At 38.7% G+C, this 22,683-nt stretch overlaps 1 protein-coding gene across 2 annotated transcripts in view; it reads right to left on the minus strand.

Annotated features, from left to right (window-relative positions):
* The window catches only part of MYLK (myosin light chain kinase), a 150,809-nt gene that overhangs the window by 63,453 nt on the left and 64,673 nt on the right, over positions 1 to 22,683 (minus strand). For both annotated transcript variants that reach the window (XM_069861430.1, XM_069861429.1), the window contains 6 exons: positions 21,747 to 21,884; positions 20,894 to 21,091; positions 19,434 to 19,680; positions 11,376 to 11,456; positions 10,127 to 11,016; positions 221 to 337 (listed from right to left, as the gene is read on the minus strand). In XM_069861430.1, the coding sequence (XP_069717531.1) occupies positions 221 to 337; positions 10,127 to 11,016; positions 11,376 to 11,456; positions 19,434 to 19,680; positions 20,894 to 21,091; positions 21,747 to 21,884 (1,671 nt within the window). The remainder of the gene's footprint in view (positions 1 to 220; positions 338 to 10,126; positions 11,017 to 11,375; positions 11,457 to 19,433; positions 19,681 to 20,893; positions 21,092 to 21,746; positions 21,885 to 22,683) is intronic.

Below are 22,683 nucleotides of genomic sequence, written 5' to 3' on the forward strand. Positions count from 1 at the left end.
AGATTATTCAACAAAGCAGCAACAGCCCTTGACTATATACTGTCTTTCTGCTCATGCTCCTTTATGGTAGACATTGAATTACATATTGACTGAAAAGTGTAGAGGGGAAGGGGGCAGAGCTCTTTTTTGTGTTTGTGGTTCATAATGGCTGGTATTGGGAAATAAAGGGGGAGAAGAAGTTCTACAGAAAGGTTTTTTCTGTATCCAGCAAAGCACTTACCTTCTACCAGGACTTTGCAAGCACATTCAGCTTTTCCTGCTGTGTTCTCAGCTGTGCATCTGTATTCACCTGCATCTTCAGGCATGGCCTTCTCAATGGTAAGTGAACACAGTGTCCCTAATACAAAGGAAGTAGAGATCAAATGGATGTTATGTTGTAGTTCACAAAACCTTAGTGCTATTAATGAACAGAATGCATCAAATGATCCAATCCTTTGCTACAGGTGATCTTCACTGCTAGAAAAAGATGTTTTGTCCTTAAAAATTCGACATCAGAATTGGAAGCTTAGTAATACTAAATAAAATAAAACCACATTGACAGAGAAATTGAATCTTATTGCTGTTCCCTGGGATACTCAAAGCTGTCCCTGAAGCCCTAGTGTGGTTAATGGATGAGGGCAGAGCAGACCCAGAGCAGAATCCCTATTGCTGTTCTTTGCAGGGATAAGAAGTTCTCTCTCAGATGATCTTTTCCCAAAAATGCTAGTAGGACTATAAATAAGAGGGCTTCTGTCAAGTGACCATCTGCAGTATTTTGATTCAGCCTTACCTCTAGCACTCCCATGAGCATTCATGTGTGAAAGAACTTCAGCTTAGTGCCCAAGTTTAAAAATGGCACTGGGAGCAATTTTCTTTTTGCCTTAACTACTCAGAGAACAGGTGTTTGATATTGTAAAACATCTGTTAGAAAGTCCAGTATACCAGTGGCAATCTAATTTTTCACTGCATCAAATCCATTTCTTTTCAAACAAAACTCCAAAATTTGGGTTCATTGGGTTTGCAGAAACAGGATGCGACAACAGCTCTGCAGTTACAAAGGGAGGCTTGGTATGACCCATGGGAAATACATTTCCTCTTAAAAAATAAAACTCTGTGAACCAAAACAGAAGCTGTTCCCAGTCGTTGGGGGATGAGGAAGGATTTACCTAATCCCTTACTCTCGCTTGCCTTGCTTGGAACAAGTATTTTGCTCACCGGAAAGAACCCCAACTAAAACACTCCAGACCTTCCTTTTCCAAATAACCCTCATGAAGTGAGGGTTAAGTGTGGGCTTGTTTCTCCTTCCTCACAGGAAAGCCCAGCCTGTCCCTTAAATGCAGCTGAGACATTGTGCACTGCTACCCGTTGCTGTCAGCTTGTCCAGAACGCCTCCACCCTCCACTTATTTCAGCTGCAGTAACATCTCCCCCCTTCCTCCATAAACCTTTCTTAGAGCCTCTGCTAATTAATGGCAATGGTGGACAGACGATCCTTTTTAGTCATCTCTTGCCACTTCCCACCTTTCTCTCTATATTAACTGGAGGCTGCCAGCTTCTTCTGCTTTTCCACAGTGCCTGATCCCAGGCTCCCTACCAAATATATCCCTACCAAATACATCCCTTGTGTTGTGGGAGATGGCAGAGGTGACGCTGCTCCTTGTAAAGGATCTCAAAATCCCCTTGAACACCCCTCTATCAGAAGAACTTTGGGAATTCTTGGGCTCCCCTTGGAGACTAGATCTCTGTTCTCACATGACAATTATGCTTTTGGCATTCAGATTTTCTCTTATTGTAAAACTGGGTGTTATTATTCAAGACTAAACTTATAAAAACATTCAAGTGGGTCCCCACAAATTTGGTTTGACAGACACACGAAAGGGCTAGAAAAAAATTATTTTTTTTCCTCCTCCTCCACAACATCAAGAGGCTATAAATAATGACAGTGTTCCTCCTGAGAAATGATGTGAAAACTATCGCAGAAGAGGACCGCTGACCCCTCGCTCACATGTGCTGTGCTCAGCCAACCACAGGGTGAAAAGAAAAACCATGCGTGTTCCCTGAGGCAGCTCTTCTCCATGAGTCAGGCTAAGCCAAAAATGTCACGAGCTGCAGTTCCATTCCAAATGGAGGAGGGACATAAATGTATTCTTGCAGGCATCTAGCAAATATAAATTCACGTCTCTGTGGTTTAAAAAGACAATTGGAGAGCAAGCCAAAAATAACTTCCAGTCTAAGATTTTGTATGAATCTATATAATGGGACTAGAAAAGATCACACATTAGAACCTAAAAATGCCTTTGCAAAAGAACATAAAATATGCAACAAAGACATAAGTATGGAGATATTTGGCCACGTTATGGCAGGGAAGGAGTCTGGCTTATAAGGATAACTGGAACACTAAGGAACTGGAAAAAAGCAGCATTTACTTTAGGTTTTTTTTGCTGGAGTTTCAATCCACTCAAAAGCTCTTTTTCACCTGCATGCTAATCAGCTCACTGAAGACTAATGTGACCTGTTGTCCATACTGCAGCAATGTAAGTTAACACCTTATGAGAAACGCTTCCTTATGCAACATATAAAACCAGAAATGGCCCACCCTAACAGTAAGTTATTCGCCACGCTTATACTAAAATCTAGAAACAAATCTTAAAGTTTTCTTGATCCTCGGCTTGTCATGTGCATTCACTGCTCTGTTGGCTTTGCTTTTAGAATATAGCCCTGACCAGCTGGCACGGCAGAGGTCTGATCAAAGCTACCTTTGGCTTATTCTACCAGAAACACAGTCCTCATGAAATAATGTCAGTCTTACTCACTCTCAAAGAATATTTACATGTGTTGAATTTTATTGAAGTTTGTGAGAAGGAGGATGAAAGAAATAAGTTTTTTTCCAAGGGCTGCATCACTTTTCTCCTGACTTTCACCTACAACCTGTAGCAATAATCTGTACCCTATTTCCCTCCACTTCTTATGGTTGGACTCGATGATCCGGTGGGTCTTTTCCAGCCTGGTGATTCTATGATTCTTCATACTCTTCAGCTACTACACTGGAACAGCACATACAAAGCACATGGAGATTGCTGGGTTTGTTTCTGCCACCAGAAACACTGGTAGTATTATGCCCTTGATGGAGGCATGAAAGGGAAATGACATAATTTGGGTAATTTTCCTTTATTTAGCCTCCAGGTTTTGTAAAACTATGGACTACTAGGACATAGTGTGAAACTGGCCAGTGGTTCAAAAAAGTATTAACCAGGCTGTCAGGAGTACAAGGGGAAGCCAAGAGTGCACATGGCTATAGAAACTTCATTTTCTTAGAAAACCAGGAAAAAAACCCATCACACAAAACCCGATGAGATTTTATAAGGACAGAAAGCTCCCCAACAGGCCTATGTTCTGGAAACTAGAGCTGCAGTTAATTCCCGGGGCTAGAAGGCCAAATGTCTTTTAACAAAGTATTTGGTATTTCCTCTACAAAAACCCTTCATGACCTGAAATAAGTTTATTTTCTCATCACTGCAAGAAAGCCCAGACTGGTTACTCCACTTGGGTATTCTGAATCCTGGCACTTCACAAATCCCAGTCAACTAAAGGTATTTGCTATCAATTTTGTCCCTACTTCGCTCTACTTTTTTTTTTTTTTAACAGTCACAGGGCGCAGGATTGGAGTAAGCATGTATACTGGGGTTTTCCACTGATGCATTGAAACTGGTGCAGTTCTAGAGAAGACCTTAACAGCCACAGAAGCTGATAGTTTACTGGAAGCTGTGTTTTAGATACACAAAGCCTTTCCCTTGCATTTTGAGCTATTAAAGGCTATTCTGACTTACTCAAAAATAGTGCAAGCCAGTTTAAAATATCTCTAGGCTTCTGCATTCTTTCCATGAAACTCCACAGAAAGTCAACTTCAGATATAAAACAAATACACAAACGAACAGAAACCAGCTCCTGAGTCTAATTCCCTGCACTGGCATTAGCTGGCTAACCTCCTGACTCCTATCTGTGATGCAGACCAAAGTTTACGTCTTTCTTATTTGTATCCCATGGGATAAAGAAGCACTATGGAGTTTTGGGGCAATATTAATAAATGCTGGGCCATGAGAAATTGTGCCTAGGAGCCATAAGAAATTTGTTAAGGAACTCACTGGCCCGCTGCAGTTAATTTTCTAATAAATCATAAATTGTCTGGGAAAGTGCAAATATGTTCTGATGCCATAACCATGTTTAAAAATGGAAAGCATGTTGACCTGGAAAATATTGGGTACAGTTACAATGGCAACAGGCAAAATAGTAAAAAAGCTCACACGAGTTTTAGAAAAAAAAAGTCATATCTAATTATTGTGAATTGATAGTTTTACAGAAAACAATGTAAGAAATCTGATTTCATTATTCATGAGATTGCACATTCAACTGACAAATTCATCTAATGTGCTAATGTAATTTTCTTAGTTTTTACTGGAATATTTGCGCTATCTCACATTACTCTGCTCGTAATTTACGCTGTATTAACTATTTTAATGACATTCATGCTAGGAAGAGTTAGACCTGCCAAAATAAAGATCTCACAAAGAAGATGACAATAGGAAATCATCGCTGCCTATGTTTCTGCTGGATATCCTCTGCCATCAGACTAGGACCAAGGATATTTAATATTTTAACCTGTGATGCAGAAATATTCATACATTAATGTTGATAAACTTAAAGGTGATAGGTGGACTGTTTCAGTAGGAAAGAGAAAGAAAACAAGGCAGTCCTCACACATAATCTCATTTACTTGGTAAGCTGAGTCCTATTCATTCCAAGATAATGGGGGTTAAGACAGTGAAATGACAAGCACCCAATAGAGATTCCCTATTTTCAGAAGGTTCAAAGGCTTACTACATAAGTAATAAACATGAGCTCCACTGTTAAGAGGTAGAAACAGGACCAATGACCTCCTGTAAGTACAGCAACAGAAAGATAACTTCCATCTTACTGATGCTGATACTGTCATACAGTTCTGCTGCCTATTTTCTAAATAGGACAATAAACCAACAAACAGCAACTGTAGAAGAGGTACTAAAACCAAAATCAAACCAAAACAACATAATCCCAAGTGCCCAAGGGCTGTATAAAGTGCATTGTGGACAGAAAGTCAGTAAGCGCTTGACTTATTAAGTTGCAAAAAGAAAGAGAGATACAGAGGTGTCTTGATTACAGAATCAAAGCCATCCTATCAAGTACAAATGGGTTCTTTGGCACAGCAGAGGAAGGAAACAAGTATGTGGAAGAAGAAACCAGATAAACTGAAATTAGAAATAAAACTTTCTTTGTTTCTTGATTTAAAAACAAACCACTTGTTAGAATAATTAGACAGCACAACAAATTACCAGTGATTATAGTAAACGTGTCTATTTTGCTGTATTTAAACCTACGTGCATTTCTGGAAGAAGGGAGGTTCAGGCAAAAATAGCAGTACAGAGGGAAATTTTGTGGCACGTGACAAACATGGAATTGTGTCAGAACTGATGTTCAGACAATCTCCCTGGTCCTAAACTCTCTGAAGAAGCTTTTTATTTAAGCTGCAGAATCCATCTGCTTTCAGCAGTACAGAGTTGTGTTAATTACAGACCAAACTCTCAGCCTAAGTTAATTAAAAAGAAATCAAAAAAGTTATGGCAGATCCCAGTCAGACTGATGAAGACTTGCAAAACTGGTAGGAGGATTTAGGAGTTATGTTAAGTCACAAGAAACTTGTTAAGGCATTATTGCTAACAAGATTACCAATTCTTTATGCTGCCAAGATACTCAGGAGGAAAAAAAAATGCTGTCTTACACAAAGCAATACAAACTCTGGGCATTTTCTAAGCTACATCATCACTGCCACCTGAGTCTATGTTAAGTAGTTCCTTTTCAATCTATATAGTCACATGATACTAAATCTAGCCAAAAAAGGCAGAACAAGATGATTTAAATACTGGCAATTTGGCCAGTTTTGACTCATATACACTATGCACCTCAATTCTCCAGTCTAGCAAGGATGCAGCTTCCAAATGGCTTTCACTGTTGTCCCCTAGAACAACTTTTGTAACCACGCAAAAATGTTGTATCTGGACTTTCTGTCCAAGAGTGAGTCACACAGCAGGACAGCAGCACAGGGCACTGCCCTGCCAAGCACTATACAAATGCAAACCAAAATGGTTCCTGCTCCAAAGAGTTCACCGTGTGAGGAAGCTTGTTCTACTTAGTCCTTATATGTCTAACTCCACTGCAATGGTTGCTAGAGCCTTCTTAAAAATGTTTTTTTCCAATAAAAAGACCCTATAACTTCAGAGAAAAACTCTCATTTTAAAAGTAACTGCCTCTTAACCATACACCCTCTAACCTGACCATATAAATGCATGTTGCTCTAATTTATGAGTACTCTCTTTTGTTTGTCTGTCACAGTTACCATTTATTTTGAGATTTCATAGTCTAAAAAAACCACTTATGTCTATTCCAGGAATGTAGATAACTGCACTCTGACAAAGTGTCTTAAAGAAGAAAAATATAAAATCAAACCAATAATAAACTCCCACCATGTCAGACATTTTTGCAGAAGGAAAACAGTGTAAGAGTTCATTTTGTCATAAAAATGATACTTTAAGCATCAAATCACTCATGCCAATCAACTGGCAGAACACTATTTGGGGAATTATTGAAATAAATGGAGCAACAAGTACTGATGTTCATGTTTTCAAAGGGAAACAAAACAGTATTAATTGTTGAAACGTAAAATGGAAAGAATGAGGTTGATCTTAGATATGTTGTGATTGTGACATTCTGTATAATGCTGCCCAGATTCTAACTCCTAATTACTAATGTCATAGAATACAGCTAAAATACTGCATACGTATGTCTGAAGAGGAAGGTCTTTTTTGAAGCAGGATTTAATTTTTCCTTTACTGAAGACCTTACCAACCAGTGATTATTCTGATCCTAGTGTTTGAATTCAGGCTTCCCAAAAGTGCAGAAGTGGGGCTAACATCCCCCCTTCTCTTGCACATTAATGGCTAAACCACCTTGGACAAATCCACCAAGTCAGTGAGTGACTACATAAAGAGACTAGTTAGTTTCATATCCTATGAACTTGTTACACACAAGTATACTTTCAAGACTGCCCTTCCTGGACAAATATACTACTTGTTTATCAGGTGTGCATGTTCCTGAAACAAGATTTTAAATATTTACACTACATATTTGGCACCAGGTCATCAGCAAACTGCTATGTCCTTGCTTTATGACAATGACAGAGCAGGTTAATTTAAATTCCAAAAGACAAATACACAGCATTCTGCAGGTTCATGGATTACTTACACTGAACAGTTTGTGGGCCAGTGGCCCATACTAAGATAAGCTTGTGGTATGATAACAAGCAGACAGACAGGTCTCACTCTAGATAGAGGATTTTAAAGTATCCAAGTCACTAAGAACAATTAAGCTATTCTGTGAGATACCTCCAGAAAATTTTCCATATATGAGAACCAGTGGTTGCCACCAAACCTCACAGCAGCACAAAACTAGTCGGTTTGTTCTGAAATCTTCTGCTTCCCCACATACTCAACCTTCTTTCAGCTGAGGATGACCCTAGAGGATTATCTCCAGAGCCCATTAAATGCTGCTCCAAGGTTGGCCAAAGGCACTGCTACTGAAGGACATGACACCTGCAGGCATGACAAAGCTTCCTTCTCTTTTGGGGCAAAAGATGGAATCTGGGATTTTGGCAGTGGACTGCTAAGGTTCATCTGAATTGGTTATTTCTCAATTCTGGTTATTACTTTAATTATTCCTTCTCCTCCCTTGGCTCCTTCAGCTCTTTATGTGTTCCTAATTAGGGGAAAAGGGAAAAATCAATTTCTAAGAAAACTGAAACTTCCTTAAAGTAAGCACCTTGCATATCTAGTTCATTACTTAATAGTTGGCATGAAAGCATCTCAGAGTCGGGGAGCAGCAACACATTGTTCCCCAGGTGCTAAAGCTAGCAGATACTGTCAGGAAAAAGACTAAATTGACCATCATGCAATGCATCCCTTCAGAGGGTATGTAATAATGTTTTAAAAAATAGTTCTAATCCTCATTCCATTTCTTTCCATTAAAGGAGAAAACTGTAGCATTTACTTCCCTGTGTTGTGTTTCTTTTAAGATCCCCTGCAAGATGTGCGAAAGAAAGCACAGCTTTAAAGTACCAACAATACTGACTACCTGAGCATGACGTGTAATAATGCAGGTACAACTCAAACATGAGGATATCTTTTTCACTCGCTGCAAGAAGCTGTCCTGAGACAGTGGATTGATTCCTTACTCAGTGGTGACCTTTGTTTCTTACCTCCATGGAAAGCACTCCTAAAATGTGACATCCTGACAAGATGCCAGCTCTGGGGTGTTATGACCAAGAATGTCACCTAGCCCAGACAAACTGGATGGGGTAGGTCACGTGCCCTGCTCAGGCAGGTGGTAGAGCACTTCTCTACCTGAAGATCACTTTGCTGTAAACCAAACCACACTGGATTTTCAGCTCCACATTTTGTAAAATAAATATGCATTGGGAGATCACAACAGTCAATTGTCCAGATTATTTCAGTCAAGAAAACAGCTGTCTGCAGCACCCACCACTTAAGCTTCAGGACTCTAGGAGGCTACACCATAGCTCAGCAGCTTTAGTTCAGAGATGCTGTATGTCTCATATACTTTGATAGGAGACATGAAACTTTGAGATGCATAATTTCTTTGCATTCTGAGCAACTCCAAGAAAACACCTTGAAATCTTGCTTCTAGGTTAAAGCTGATTAAATTGCAGTCCACCACCTTCTTGATCCTGTCAGTCATTTTTACAAGTATGGCATTCAACTATTTCTCATGTACATGACAGTTACCCCTATTCCATACAGTCCCTTCTGGTGAGAATCATCATGTACTCATAAAAAAAAAATAAATGCTACACATACAAGAAACAAGGCACCTGCTATCATTTCCCTCTCTCCAACTACTTACTTTAGTATCCTCATAATGTAGTACTTGGGCACATTTTTTCCCTCCACCCTATCTGAAGGCAATGTTGCTTCTGGCAGCATCCACTTTAAAGGAATCCTCATGTTTCAGTGTTTGGAACACTGCACAAGGATTCACATGTTGTGGTGAATCATAATGTGTATTCATTTGGTTCTCATTTAATAACACTGAAAATAGTCTGGATTAACCGAAGAATGATTCACAAGAGCAGAACCCTGTGTCAATCTGTAACTTCTGCTGTGAACATGAACTTTTTTACTACAATATGCAGAACAGTGTCATTCTCTGTATAATTCCCTCAGTGTTTTATGAATCAAACATGAAATAAAGAAGTTTTTCTGTATTATCTGTTATCATTCCTATTTTTGTCCTAAGGAAAATACATTCTGTCTAGGTACAATAATAAGTTTCATACAAAACCAGTCTGGTAGGGTTTGCTTATCCAGAATGCGGAATATAAAGACATCACTCAATCTGACAATAGTAAGTGTTCTCTCTGAGGACTTTTAGCAAAAACTGTAGTGTTTTGAAATTAGTTAAAAGTCATCGGGCCAGTGGGGCTCAAATATCTCAGTGTCTGTAAAGGCAAGAAAAACATCTGTGATGGGGCATTACACTGGAAATCAATCCTCAACTCTGATCTTAACCATGTAACTTGAAGTTGTAGTAATGTCTTTCTATAATACAACCACTCTTTGTTTCCGTGTTTCTTATTGCAATAAAAAGCCTGAAATATTAAACATACAAAAGAATTAAATTAGAATTTGTAAACCAGCAATAATATCCTGTTTTCAATGTTCTAAATCCTTCAAGTTCAGCTTAATAAACACCATGTATCAGCTCCTTAACTGGCATTAGCAATGTAAACAGCATTTAAAAATGCAAGAAGTTAAACTTTTTGAAAATTACATCTGTGGGTTGTTAAAGGAAAACCTGCAAGAAAAGTCAAACAATACTGTTCCTTGTGTACTCCACTGAAATAACAAAAAAGTTGCATCTGGAAACAGTTATAGGCACAGGATGTAAATGAAGTATTGCATTACCTTTAATGAACTAAATATTATTAATCAAGAGCCAGATATAGCAGTGTGCCATCCAGCTGGCATGTAATTCAATTAATTTACCTTCTTGGGAGATGACAATGGACTTTGATGATTTGATGGGTTTGCTGTCTAGAGTCCAGGTGACAGCTGCAGGGGGTTCAGAGGAAATCCGACATTGTAAGACCAATTTTTCACCATCTACCACCTGAGCATCCTGAAGCTTCTCTGTAAAGGAGGGTGCTGTTCCTTTGCTTGCTGGTGGTTTGCTTGCTGTTGCTTTGTTTTCAGCTTTTTTCCCAATTATTCTGCCATCCACCACTGCGCATCCATGTTCACAGTTTCTGTCATTTTTCTCTTCTTTTTTCACTGCCGGTTTGGCAACAGGGGCTTGAGAATTGGGGGTCGCATTCTGGGCTTCAGAATTGGTGCGGGCATTTGGTGCTGGGGTGCTAGCACTGCCATTCTCTGCAGGTGGCTTTTTCTTTGAGCCCAGCACAGACCTGAAGTCTGTAATGGCAGGTTTAGGAGGTGGCACCTTCTCGGGCAATGGGGTTTTTGGGGTGCCCTTCTTGGCCAGCACAGAGCGGAAGTCCACCTGCTGAGGAGAATGAACTTTCCTTTCCTCCTCTGACAAGGTCTTGGGTTTGACCTGCCGCTGCAGGTTTGCTCGGAAGTCCATTTGTTCGGCTGGGATTTCTTTCAGTTCCTCCTCAGAAAAACTTTTGGTGCTGACTTTCTTGCCTAAAATGTCACGGAAATCAAGTTGTTCAGCTTCCTGCTGCCTCAGGCTCTCCTCTGTGTGTTCCCGAGTTTCCACTCGCCTCTTCAGCACACCTCGGACGTCTTCCTGCTCTTCCTCAGTTGCTCTGGATTCACCGTTGTTCTTTTTGAAGCCACTTGTTCTACCAAATGTTAGTTTACCATGATTTCCACCATCTCTTTGCTCTCCACAGCTGGCTGATTCCCTCTCCCTATGATCCAAAAACGAAAAGAAAGAGAGAGCCAGGAAAGGGGCTGGTTTAAAAATGTCAGTGAACAATCTCAGAGCAGGAACAAAATGTGTTTATAGAAGGGGAGGTTGATTAGAGGAGCACACTCCATTAGTTTATTGCATCAATGATGACTTCAGGAGCCATATAAGGGCACAAACAAAAAAGATCTTCTCTACTCTGGCTTGGTACAATGTGCTTAGCCTGTATGATGAAAACAATTTGTTGGGTCACATTTGGGGATTAGGTTGAACAGCAGCCAGCCTGGGTCTGTAAGGGCAGGGAATTAACGGAGCAAAAAATAGAACCCACCCATGCAAGTCCCTGGGAAAAATACTCACTCTCTGAGCATTTCTGCTTTGGAAGCTGAACTCTCCCGCAGCATCAGAGACACCTGGCAGCTGCATTCTCCAACTTGGTTCCTGAAATATTTAAGTGAAATCAGAAAAGCAGAGATTTCTCCCTCCAGAACTGTAAATAGCCTGAACTACGTGTTTTTATGTGGCACTGAAGAAGTTCAAACCCAGTGTGTCATCCTCCTTTCCTATGCCCAGCATTGTGCTTGTTGACTGAGTGGATTTGGTCCCCTTATATTTGGAGCCAAACTATCTTAAATAGCTTCTACTGATCTGTTGCTGTCTACACCGGGAACAACATACTCCCCGAAGAAAATATCAAAGAAATTTACAGAATGAAACAGCTGCAAACAAACAAGCTAAAGGAAAACAAATACAAATGTTGGAAAATCAAGGCGGAGAAAAGAGCTGTTTTGCAAAGTTGAAAATCTTTCCAACTCTGCCTACTGTTTATTTATTCAAACCCAAGCTCTTAAGTTTTCTGATGTTAAGACATTAAAACCAGGGTTTCATTTCCTTCCCTCCCCTCCGAGCCCAACCAATCAGCAAAATCCATCTACATGGATTGCTCCAGCCTGTACATGTTTATATTAAAAAACATAAAAGTGTCACCATATATGGTGCTGAGTACTTATTCTTCCTTTTGCAGAGGAATACCATGGATGCCTTCCGGAATGGGCTCCCATTAAAGAATTCATTTAGAGTGCTGCCCCCACCCCCAGCTTCTCCCTCCCTCCCTCCTCAGATATATATCATTCTTCTAGCCTCAAACAGCTCTTCTCCGCTTAACACAGGAGATGCCAAAACCAAAATGTAACTCCCCCAGGGAAGCAGTTGTGTAACTGCTGCCACTGCTCCCCTGAACTGCTACTAAAAAAACAGACTTGAAATGATTAAGAACTAGAGATATCTTTTATTACTGAAATTACTTTTGTCCTTCCCAGTTTAAGGTAGTAAACAGACCACAATACCGTGATGATTTTTCTTTTTCAAACAAAAATAATTTTTGCTACTGGAAACATTTCCTGGGCATGAACAAAACACACGTGTGTCGGGGGAAGGAAGGAAAGAGAGGTAGGTTTTTCCAGCTGTGTTCTCCTCTCAAAAGACTTGCTAGATAAGAGCACCTTCAAGTCCCCTTTGCCCTGAAGTTTAAAAAACAGACTCAGGAATGCCTTTCAATAAGTTTGACATAAACATATTGTCTGGAGGTTTTTTTTTTTAATAGGTATGCTTCTGTTTGGGTGAAGAAACTATAATTTCACCCATTTGCAACTTGCAAAGATGTTCCACAGCAGGCAAGATCATTAACACAAATGCATCACTAAGTTATGTCTTTATAATAGCAATTAGTGTCATCACTTTTTCAGATGGATTTCCCTTGTTTTCTGTTGCTTTAGAAAATGAAACAGTGGATCAGCCATAAATGAAAATTAAGCCTTTAACACCAAGAAGAAATTGATGGGGTTGATCAAAGCACCTGGATTGGAAAGTAAAGGCCTTGCTGGTAGGAAAACGTCTCATTTGACCTTAAGATCATTAACAATAAGAAGGCACAAAAACATTTTCAACACACTATGTTCAACCAATCAGTATACGTACACTAGAAACTGTTATTGAACGCACTCCATAAGGACAGCATGTAAAGCCAGAACCCTAATTTCCATTAATACAAAAAACTAGAGAACACCTGAACACCAAAGACAAACTGTCCATATGGCAGGAGAGGATTCAAAGTCAATGAAGAACATTTAACTTGGACCTGCACTGGAGACACCCATTTTCTCTTCCTCTTATATGTGACCTCCATTTAGAAACAAGAGAAATAGAAAGAAAGACAAACGGAAAGATAAAAAAAAAGAATTGTATGTCAGATCCTCTAAACATAAAGATTGGCATCAAATGATGGCAGGATACCAACATTCCTGAAAACCTGTTGTCTTAAAACAATGCATTTCAAACTGACCTCTTTTGCCACTATGAAATTCATGAATTTTTTTCCTGCTTCTCAGGAGCTTTTAAGAAAAGTAGACACACTCTGAAATTGCTCGACTACTTTCTCATTCAGCAGTGCTACAGGGCTCTTAGCAGTCTGTTGATTTACCCTAAGTTCCCTCCAGTAAGTCTTCCAGACCTCAATTACTCTTCCTTTAGGACTTAAAACCAATCCAAAGCTGACAAAGTAGGAGAAGCCATGCAAGCTGAAGTATAGACAATTTACAGCAGACCTCAACAGGGAGGCACCACTGCTCAGCTTGTCATGACTGTATGGCAGAAATATTTGCCCACAAGAACTGTGTCATCAGTGGGAGAGATTAAAGTAATAGAGACAGCACTTTCCCAGGAGAGGGATCAAGGAATACTGAATGTGGTCCTGATCACTGTGAAGAATAATAGCATTTCTGCAGGACCCATTTCTGCAATACATCTTTCCCTCTGCAAATTCTTCACATATGCAAAGCAGCAAATAAGGAAGGCAAAGAAAACCTCTCTAAACCAAGCTATTTTTCACAGGGTTTGGAAAATGAAGGAGGGGATAAGAAAGCAGGAGAGCATTTTGTTCTTTCTATTTTTAAAACCTTGGGAAGCATTTACAAATTATAGCAACAGTGGGATATCAAAGTACCTAGATGGAAAAATTATTCACAAGGTAATTTTTTATCTTAATTATGATTTCAGATTCAAGTAAATGGCTGAAAACTAGACTGCTGGATACAAACCTCAAGTTTATGTTCGATTCATCATATCCCTGTTCAAAAGTCTTCTCAGGGCAAGTCCTGCTCCCAGTTTTGTTACTGATTTTAGAAACAAGGAGAACATAATTTTGTCTTCTGAATTCAGCTGCAGAGTCTAAAATGGTGAAGTTAGTAACACTGACCCACCTTGCAGATCACAAGATGGAAAAAGAGAATCAAGCCAAGAAAAATTAAGAAGGACTGGACAGTTTAGATGCTAAATTAAATCAAGAAGGATTCTGGAAACTTTTGTAAATATATTTTTACATTTACACAGCTTCAGAATCGAGGCAAGGCAAGATATATAGAGGCAGTTAGGAAAAATAGATGTTAGCAGTAAACAAGTGCTGCTTCAAGTCTTTCATATCTCTGCTGCTTTGAATCTTAGCAATAACAAAATTAGTTCTGAAACTTGAGGTTCTCCTTGTTGGCACTTTACCAACAAAATCCTAGACAAAGACAGATCTTAGTGGCTTTGATTTTGTGGAATAATGATAGACCCGGATAAACCTTCTATTTCATAGCTATGCTGTAAAGAAGTGTCTAGAAGTGTTGACTTTTCTGGGATTGCTCTGTAGAATGCCCATGTGCAGGACCTATCTTTAAAATGTCAAGGAATGATAATAACACCCCCCCCCCCATCAAAAACAAATAAAACCCCAGCTGCAAAGCCTGAAGGAATTTTAAAAATAGCACTCTGTCCTATTGTGGGATCAGTTTTCTCTGGAATGGCTTTTATGTTCAAAATATCTTGAAATACTAGTTTCTTGGCAGAATCTAATCAAATATTTTCACTGAACCTTAGATGAGACTTATTGTCTGCGTGTCCCTAGGAAGCACTCTCTGGAGGAAGAGGGGGAAAAAACACTCTTAATTATAGTGTGGAGACACACTGAAAATTCCTTCTGGCCTACCAAGTGTGAAATAAGTATTGCAGAGTAAATTACATTTTTTTTAAAAGAATGAACAGAAAAGGGCAAAGAAGTTGATCTCCAGCTATAGCTGGTGCTTCAGTCCAGGTAACTGCAAAGCCTCAGAATGAGGTTTTGCAACTCTTTTGTAGTTAGTTAGATGGAGAGAAAGTCCAGACTCCATAAAGCTTTAACCCCAAAGAAAGCAACTAATTACTGGATCACAACTTTAGGTGACATAAAACAGAGCAGCTCTACTAGTTTCAAAGAGGATGCATTGATTTGCCTCACATGAGCGTTTGGCCAAAAGCCTTTAACAACTGGAAGACCAGCCATTTCACTTGTATTTTATTTACAGCATTGAGTGGGAGAACAAAACAGAAAGAGGTCATAGTTTTCTTTCCTAAAAATAGACAATGTGTTGATAGATTTGCAAACTGTATTGTCCAGAAAGACAGAACTATATTTATTGTTTCGTGTTGGAATGTAATCTTACAACTGCTTTTTATATAACCTGAATTGCAGAGTGTTTGAGGTACCACTGATTTATAAGATAAATGTTTACCTCTTATTTTGATTAGATAATCAAAATCTCTAAATAAGATTAATCACCACTAACCAAACTTTCATGAAAGACGGAGTGGAGGAAAAGAGAAATACTCAATGTCTGAGAAAACAAAGGTTAACAAAGCAGATGATAAGTTTAAGTAACAGAGGAGGATTTCTGAGGTCTCTCATGTTGACTGTGCTGTTATAAAGGCTCTGCTCAACAAGCGCAGTCTCTGTCCAATACTCTCAATTTCTTTGCTTACGTCTTCATTTACAATGTACACACTGACTGAAAGAATATAGGAAAGTCATACCATGATAAAAGGATACCAGTGCTTGTGTCACTGGAAAGTTGCAAAGGACAGGAGTAGAAAAATGTCTGTGGTTTTCTGAGTCAAAAAAGGATTGTTATTTTCCGTTTCAATCACAATGGTTTCACAGACTCTGCCTGATTTTGTACCCCTCAACTGCACAGGCCAGCATTTTGCAGGCTGTAAAATGTTCAAATTCCAACAGATGAAGCTCAGCGATGGGTAACTATCATTCTTTCTACATTCATGCAGCACCATTCCTAGAGACCGGAGCAATAACAGGCTTAATGGAACATTAGTAGGACAATTAAAATGAAGAATGCAAGTGTAGAGGAATTGGAGGTCTGTGTGGTTTAAAGAAAAGGACCAGGAGAGGCTACAATAACCACCCTCTTAATAGTCAGACTTTGTAGCCTGTTATATAGTAAAAGGCAAAGGAAACACGTATCCTAAATAACACTAAGGGAAGGAAAGACAGAAAGCCAACCAGCAATCATTAATGGATCACACTGGGCCACACACTTTGTCAGCTCACGAACAAAAGAATCAAAAGACAAATAAATCTTTTGTTAAACCAAATTTTTTTTAAGTGTGCAGCCAACAAAAAAAGCAGAATTGTGGAGGTATTAGGACAGAATTTAGAGCTTAAGAATAATGGAGAAGAAAATGGGAAAATAATTAACACTGCTAGGAAACCATGCCTAGACTAAATTAAGAGAAATGGAGAAAGAATGATTCCCTAAAAGCAGCTGTGCAACATGCTTCTAAAATGAATACACGAAAAGGAGCTGCACATTTTATTTGAAAAGAAAATGATTATGTTTAAAAAGAGCCCACTGTCAACTTCTCTATAAACTCTGCAGTGAATTGACTTGTGGTTTCTCAGTTAATCCCTATTTTTAATGGATTTTGTAGGAGTTTTTGAGAGAAAGACACTAAACACAGCTCTCCTCCTCTCAGGAACCGTTAAAGACTGTTTCTGAATATATAAACAATTCTGAATCAAATATTCAAGACAAATGCAGATAGTTCAAAAGCTATTTAGACAAGTCTATCTGCTGCTGGAAGTTATTTCAGCTGTATTGCAGACTGGAAGTCATATAGCTGACATTTAGCTCCTCGGATATTCAGGTAGGTACTTCTCTGTTATTCATTGTATATAAATGATCACCTAAAAGGATATGGCTTTCTGCTCCCCAAACACTAACTAAAATTTTACAGATAACAGAAGGGTAAAAAGAGGTATCAGCATTCCCCTGGCTCTAATTAAAGCACAGATTTATTCATTATGGATTGGAAAAAGCACTGATCTTTGTGGGATCCTCAGCCATTTCTCCAGTAAAGAGATTATGGAATAACTGAAAATAGCATGTAATCTGCTCTGCTGTTTTCTAGCCACAGCTTTAATTTGCCTCCTGCTCCCCTCTGATTTCTCTCCTCTGCTAATTTTATGAAATAATTTATTTTCAAAGTGTACATTGTGTATGTTCTAGATTCATGATATTACCAGGCTTCTCCTTTAACAAATGTCTTCAGTGATTAATTTAGCCTGAGTGATCACCAACTACACCTGATCATTAAGGTCGACTTTGCTGAAGTCAGTTACAGCAAAGTCCCCCACAAAGACCCCTTGGCTCTTGTTTGTTCTTCCTGTTCTTTTCCCTTCTTCCAGCCCTGAAGTTTTGCTGAAATACCTCACATTCAAGTGAAACCATCAGCGTATCATAAAAGAAGATGCCTGTGCCCTGGGCACACAAACAGAAGTGTATTGGTATCATAGTTTGGCCTGCTCGCTCATGCAAAGGCCAGTGACCTTGATGAAAGTGAACCAGCATTTCTAATCCTGCCAGGGATACTGATTCCCAAAGAGACTTTTCTTAGATGCAAGGGTGGATGTAGACATGAGCTACACAAATCAGCATTACGGATGCCCTAGATGACCTGGGCAGATAGAGAGCAAGCCAATTGTTCTGAAATGAGTCAGTTCACAATTTATTGCTACGAGTACAAAGGGTTTACATCTACTAAAGAGATTATTTGCAAAAAGGTCGTTGCACATGTGGCTTTACCTGAATAAATGTTAGTAACAGGACTTGATATGAAGTGTAGAAATACTTCGTTATGGCAAATCTAGATCTACAATCTATAATTTTCTCAAGTACCCTTTTCTGGTGAAAAGAGAGTACTTCTTCTGACTTTAAATAGTAAAATATGCTGAGGCTAGTTTGTGGCTGCCTGTGGTAGTCCAAGGAAACATAACTTAGAACTAGATATCGACACATTGACATGTCCATCATTCGTGCAATAACTTTATTCCATTTCAGGAATACTATAAAAATAAAATCAGCCTCATGTTAGAGGCTAAATGGGTTACATTTATTAAGAAATGCCCTCCCTCCTTGGGTTAGGAAGACAGGAGTAATTTTGCTTGCAAGCAGGCAAAGGACAATTCAGCTTTTGAATTTTGTGCTAGACTGAAGTATATAAAAATCAAATAACATGTTTGTAGCATAAAAAAAGACCAAACCCACCATAAAACAGGCAAATGAAAGCAATAAGAACTGCAATGCTAATGCTTTGCAATACTGGGCAGTATCTGTCTGCACTGCCTACTAGCCAGTCTGGACTCAAAAGCCAGCACATGGAGCTAAGCAGATAAATTTCTTCCAGTGTAATGGATTCAAACATCCATGATGGTTAAATAAATTTTAATAAAGAATGTCACAAATATTAGCCAAGAAAGGCAGTACATCTACGCACAGTAAAACACATGGAATGATTAACATAAGTTTAAAGCTGTACACTAAGTTTTTAAGAATCACATGGAGGATATGTAACTAGGCTAAATCTTCAACCCTGGAGGTGGAAAATGCTAGGCCCTTCCTACAAGGTAAATAAACAGCAAATCTGATTTTTCAACTAAGGAACATTTATTTTACCATAAAAAAACCCTGAAATTCAAAATAGCTCTTCCAAACTATGTAGGAACGGTAAGAAGTTCAAAGCATCAGAGTGCGTAATTTCAAAGACACTTCAGAAAAAGTAGACAACAACTTCCATACAGAATTGAGACATTTTGAACACGGTCAGGAAACACTTTCTTCGCTTAAATACATTGACCATAATCTTGTGGTGCAGCCCTTCCTGGTCAGGTTGTTCCCATGGAAAGAAGGGATCCTTATAAATATCCAGAGAGGTGTGAAAAGTGATAAACAATAGCTCCAAAACCAAGACACTGGTTGTGGTTTCCCTTGCTAGAAACCCAAATTCTTTCCCATGCTGATGCTACAAATCTTTGTTTTTCAGGATCCCCAAAAGAAACTGCTTTGTCCTTCCTTCTGACTTCTCTTCTGTTTCCTGCTTCCTCTCTCAGTTTTATTAGTTCTTTTCATCCCTCAGCAATATTTAGTGCCTTTAGTACCCTTCCATTTTGTGCAAACAGGAGGGTACTCTTGTCTTTTTCAGGTGGGAATTTCAACGTGAAGGTAAACATAACTAATTGTTCCAAGGGAACAAGTGTTTTCATGGCAGACATACCTGAGCTGAATTTCATATTGCCCTGCATGACGAGACTGCACATTCCTCAAGATCAGTGTGAAGATGTCTTCATTTTGCAGGATTTCACATGCTGCTCCTGGCATTATTTCTTGCCCGTCTTTAAACCAGTGAACAGTGGGGAAAGGATCTCCAGCAATGGCACAGGATATAAGGACGTTTTGCCCAGGAGCTGCTGCCACTGATCTTGGTTTGCTAATGAACCAGGGCTGAATCCCATCCTGAGGTTCTGCAGTTTAAAAACACAGTTTACAAATCAGCAGAAAATGCCAAGCTTGAATGTAACTAATAAGCTAACTAATTTCAGGGAATGCAATCACAGAGAAGTGAAGATATTCTGAATACGGAGGCCGTAAATTTTTAATCTGAAACTAAGTCAGGCTTTAATTTTGGAAGTAACTTGTGTTGGAATTAAAATTAATCATTTACTTGGCACTTTACTGGCTTGATCCAGCATTATATTGAGAGCAAAACAAAGGGACTTTAAAGCTGCCCTAAAAGGAATCTTGAAGATTAGTCCTTAGAGAACATGGGAAGAAATAGCTTTAAGGGTAATTGACAGTACTATGACTGCTGTGCAGTTGAGAGCTCATGTAATAAATCATCATCAACAATTGCATAAAATAGCATTTAATATAGAAGACTGACCCTGAGGCTAGATCTCCAGGGAGCTTAAAGAACAGAGGAAGGTCTGAATTCATAGCAAACAGTTACAACAGCCTGCAGACCCACCCCTAGAGGCACGGCTCTCTGAAATTCAGGGCTTAATATAATTTATATTAAACATAATAGAAGTCTTCCATTGATTTCCAATAATTCTCAGCAATGACTACAGGAAAAAATTGGCATACATCTTGGCATAGATTAGATGAAGTCCCCTCTCATGAAAGTAGTGAATGACCAAGAACAGGAAGTTTGTAGGTACTTTAGCGTTTACTTGTGGGACTTACATCATATGTGAAGATTTAAAGCCAAATTTTTTGGAGCTAGTTCTCAAATTGCAGAAGTCATGTGTTCCTCACCTGCTACCACTAGAGTGCTAGTATTAAAGCCAGGGTACATGGCTCCTAGACAGATTTTCCAAATAGTCAGGGCTTTAATTAGAAAGAAAAACATCATTAAATGGTTTACATAAAGTCCATAGCTAAGTAAGCCTTATAGTTATAATCTAAAGTTGCATTTAGCTGAAGTTTTGCACTGTCTCTAGGAATAGGACTCAGGAATGCATTTTTGAAATAGTAACATAATGTTCCAGAGTGAAAAGATTTTTTTTAAAGTTGCTTCTGCTCAATATCCTTTTTTATTCAGATGCAGAGACCAAGAACTCCAAGCATACTTCACAACAGACATTATAAACACTCACGTACTTTAAATAGACACTCCTCCACTACATTAAAATTATTTTCTTTTAGCATTTCCTAAGGTGGAGAAGAGCTTAGCACCTTGTACTGTCAACGTAGCCTGGGTCTGAGTTTCTCCTAATTCATTCCAGGCTTCACAGGTGTATTTGCCTGTGTCTTCAGGAAACACTTCCTGGATGTACAGACTGTACTCATTGCCTTTCTTTTCAAAGTGGAAATCCTCTGTCTCCTGGATTTCTTTCCCATTGTGCAGCCATATGATTTCAGGAGGTGGGTTAGCTGAAAAATAGGAAACAGCAAAAATCAGACACACATAGAAAACTCCTCCATATGTTGATTAAGAAAATGAACAAGGTTGGTTGTTTACAGTCATCTGATTATGCAATTTAATCTTCAAAATATTCAGGAATTTCATCAACTCTTTTGATGCTGCGTAACGTGGAACAGGTCTAGGTATGTCTTACTACAGTTAAAATACAAATTAATAAGGGAAGCACATATACAATAGAGAGGGAGAATATATTCTAGATCCCACAAAGGTAGTTATCAAGGGTGTCTATTACCAAAGCTCATACCAAGACTGCTCTTTTCCAATGCACTAATATTACCCCAGCTGACAAGAATTCAATGTTGTTTGATTCACAACAAAAATCCACTGAGACTTAGTTTTAGTTCAACAGTAAGGCTCAATAATAACCTGATTATTATTATTATTCCAACAAAAAAAAACATTTTTACAGGTTTGAACACATTAGCACTGGACAACATTCAGCCAACCTGAAGATCCTACCTTTTATTTTTAAAAAAACAGTCCCTTGAAATATTATTTCCAAACACAATGACATTGCTAGAAGAAAAGAACAATGGAAAATAACCTATATACTTTGCATCAGGACTCAAGTTTTTAAAATAATACTGTCCTATAGCTACACACCTGATACTTCCACAGTCATTATCACTTGACTTCCATCCATTACTTTGAGGTCAGCCAGGCCTTTAAGGAAGATGGGTGCAAAAGTCTTATTTAACTTGGCAACCTGTACACTTTCTGCTTTCTTGCTGCTCTTCTTTTCTGTGAAGTCAAGAGAAGAACAAAAGGTATCTCTTACTGGAATTTTCACAACAAATTTTAACTGACCTTAGGTACAAATTGCTTTCGAGTCTGTGGTCTTGATTCACCTCTTAGAAGGCAAAAATCATTGAAACCACCGAACATAGCTGTATAAAGGCAAGAAATGAGAATGGAACTGTCCTTCCTCCAGGGATCCTTCTAAATTATTGTTAGCAGATGTCATAGAGACACAGAAATTTACACTCATTTTCCCCTTAAATCAGGCACAAAAAACTCCAACCCAACCAGACCCTGAAACCAACAAGTCAATGCCTTTAATCACTGCTAAATTCACATAAAAATCTTAAGGTCTGTTACAAGTTGATACAAGTTGCTACTTTCATGATTGATGAGTTAAAAAGGTAAACACGCAGAAATATAGGATTAACCACTCTATGAAATGATAAACCATTTAGATTGTTATATGGGTTATATGGGATATATATTGTTATATGGGATATCATATGGGTTTGAGTTCATCATACTTCTCTCCTGTATTGCACTTAAATAATGGATTGCTAATGGGAAAGATTGAAATCTGAGGTTATCAACATATATCATAAGACAAAGTGCTAGATTAGAGTTTTCTCTTTTTTTTTTTTTACTCTTAAAAATAAAATCTAGCTGTCAAAGATATGTAATTTACAGTCTCCACAACGGTCTCCTCTGTGTTGGATTTCCAGTCCATGGATCAAGATCACTTAAGTGATCAAGATCTGTATGGTACACTAGACCAAGAGAGATACTTTGGCTGTTAAAA

Source organism: Phaenicophaeus curvirostris, chromosome 7 (assembly GCF_032191515.1).
Source record: "Phaenicophaeus curvirostris isolate KB17595 chromosome 7, BPBGC_Pcur_1.0, whole genome shotgun sequence".
NCBI lineage: Eukaryota > Metazoa > Chordata > Aves > Cuculiformes > Cuculidae > Phaenicophaeus > Phaenicophaeus curvirostris.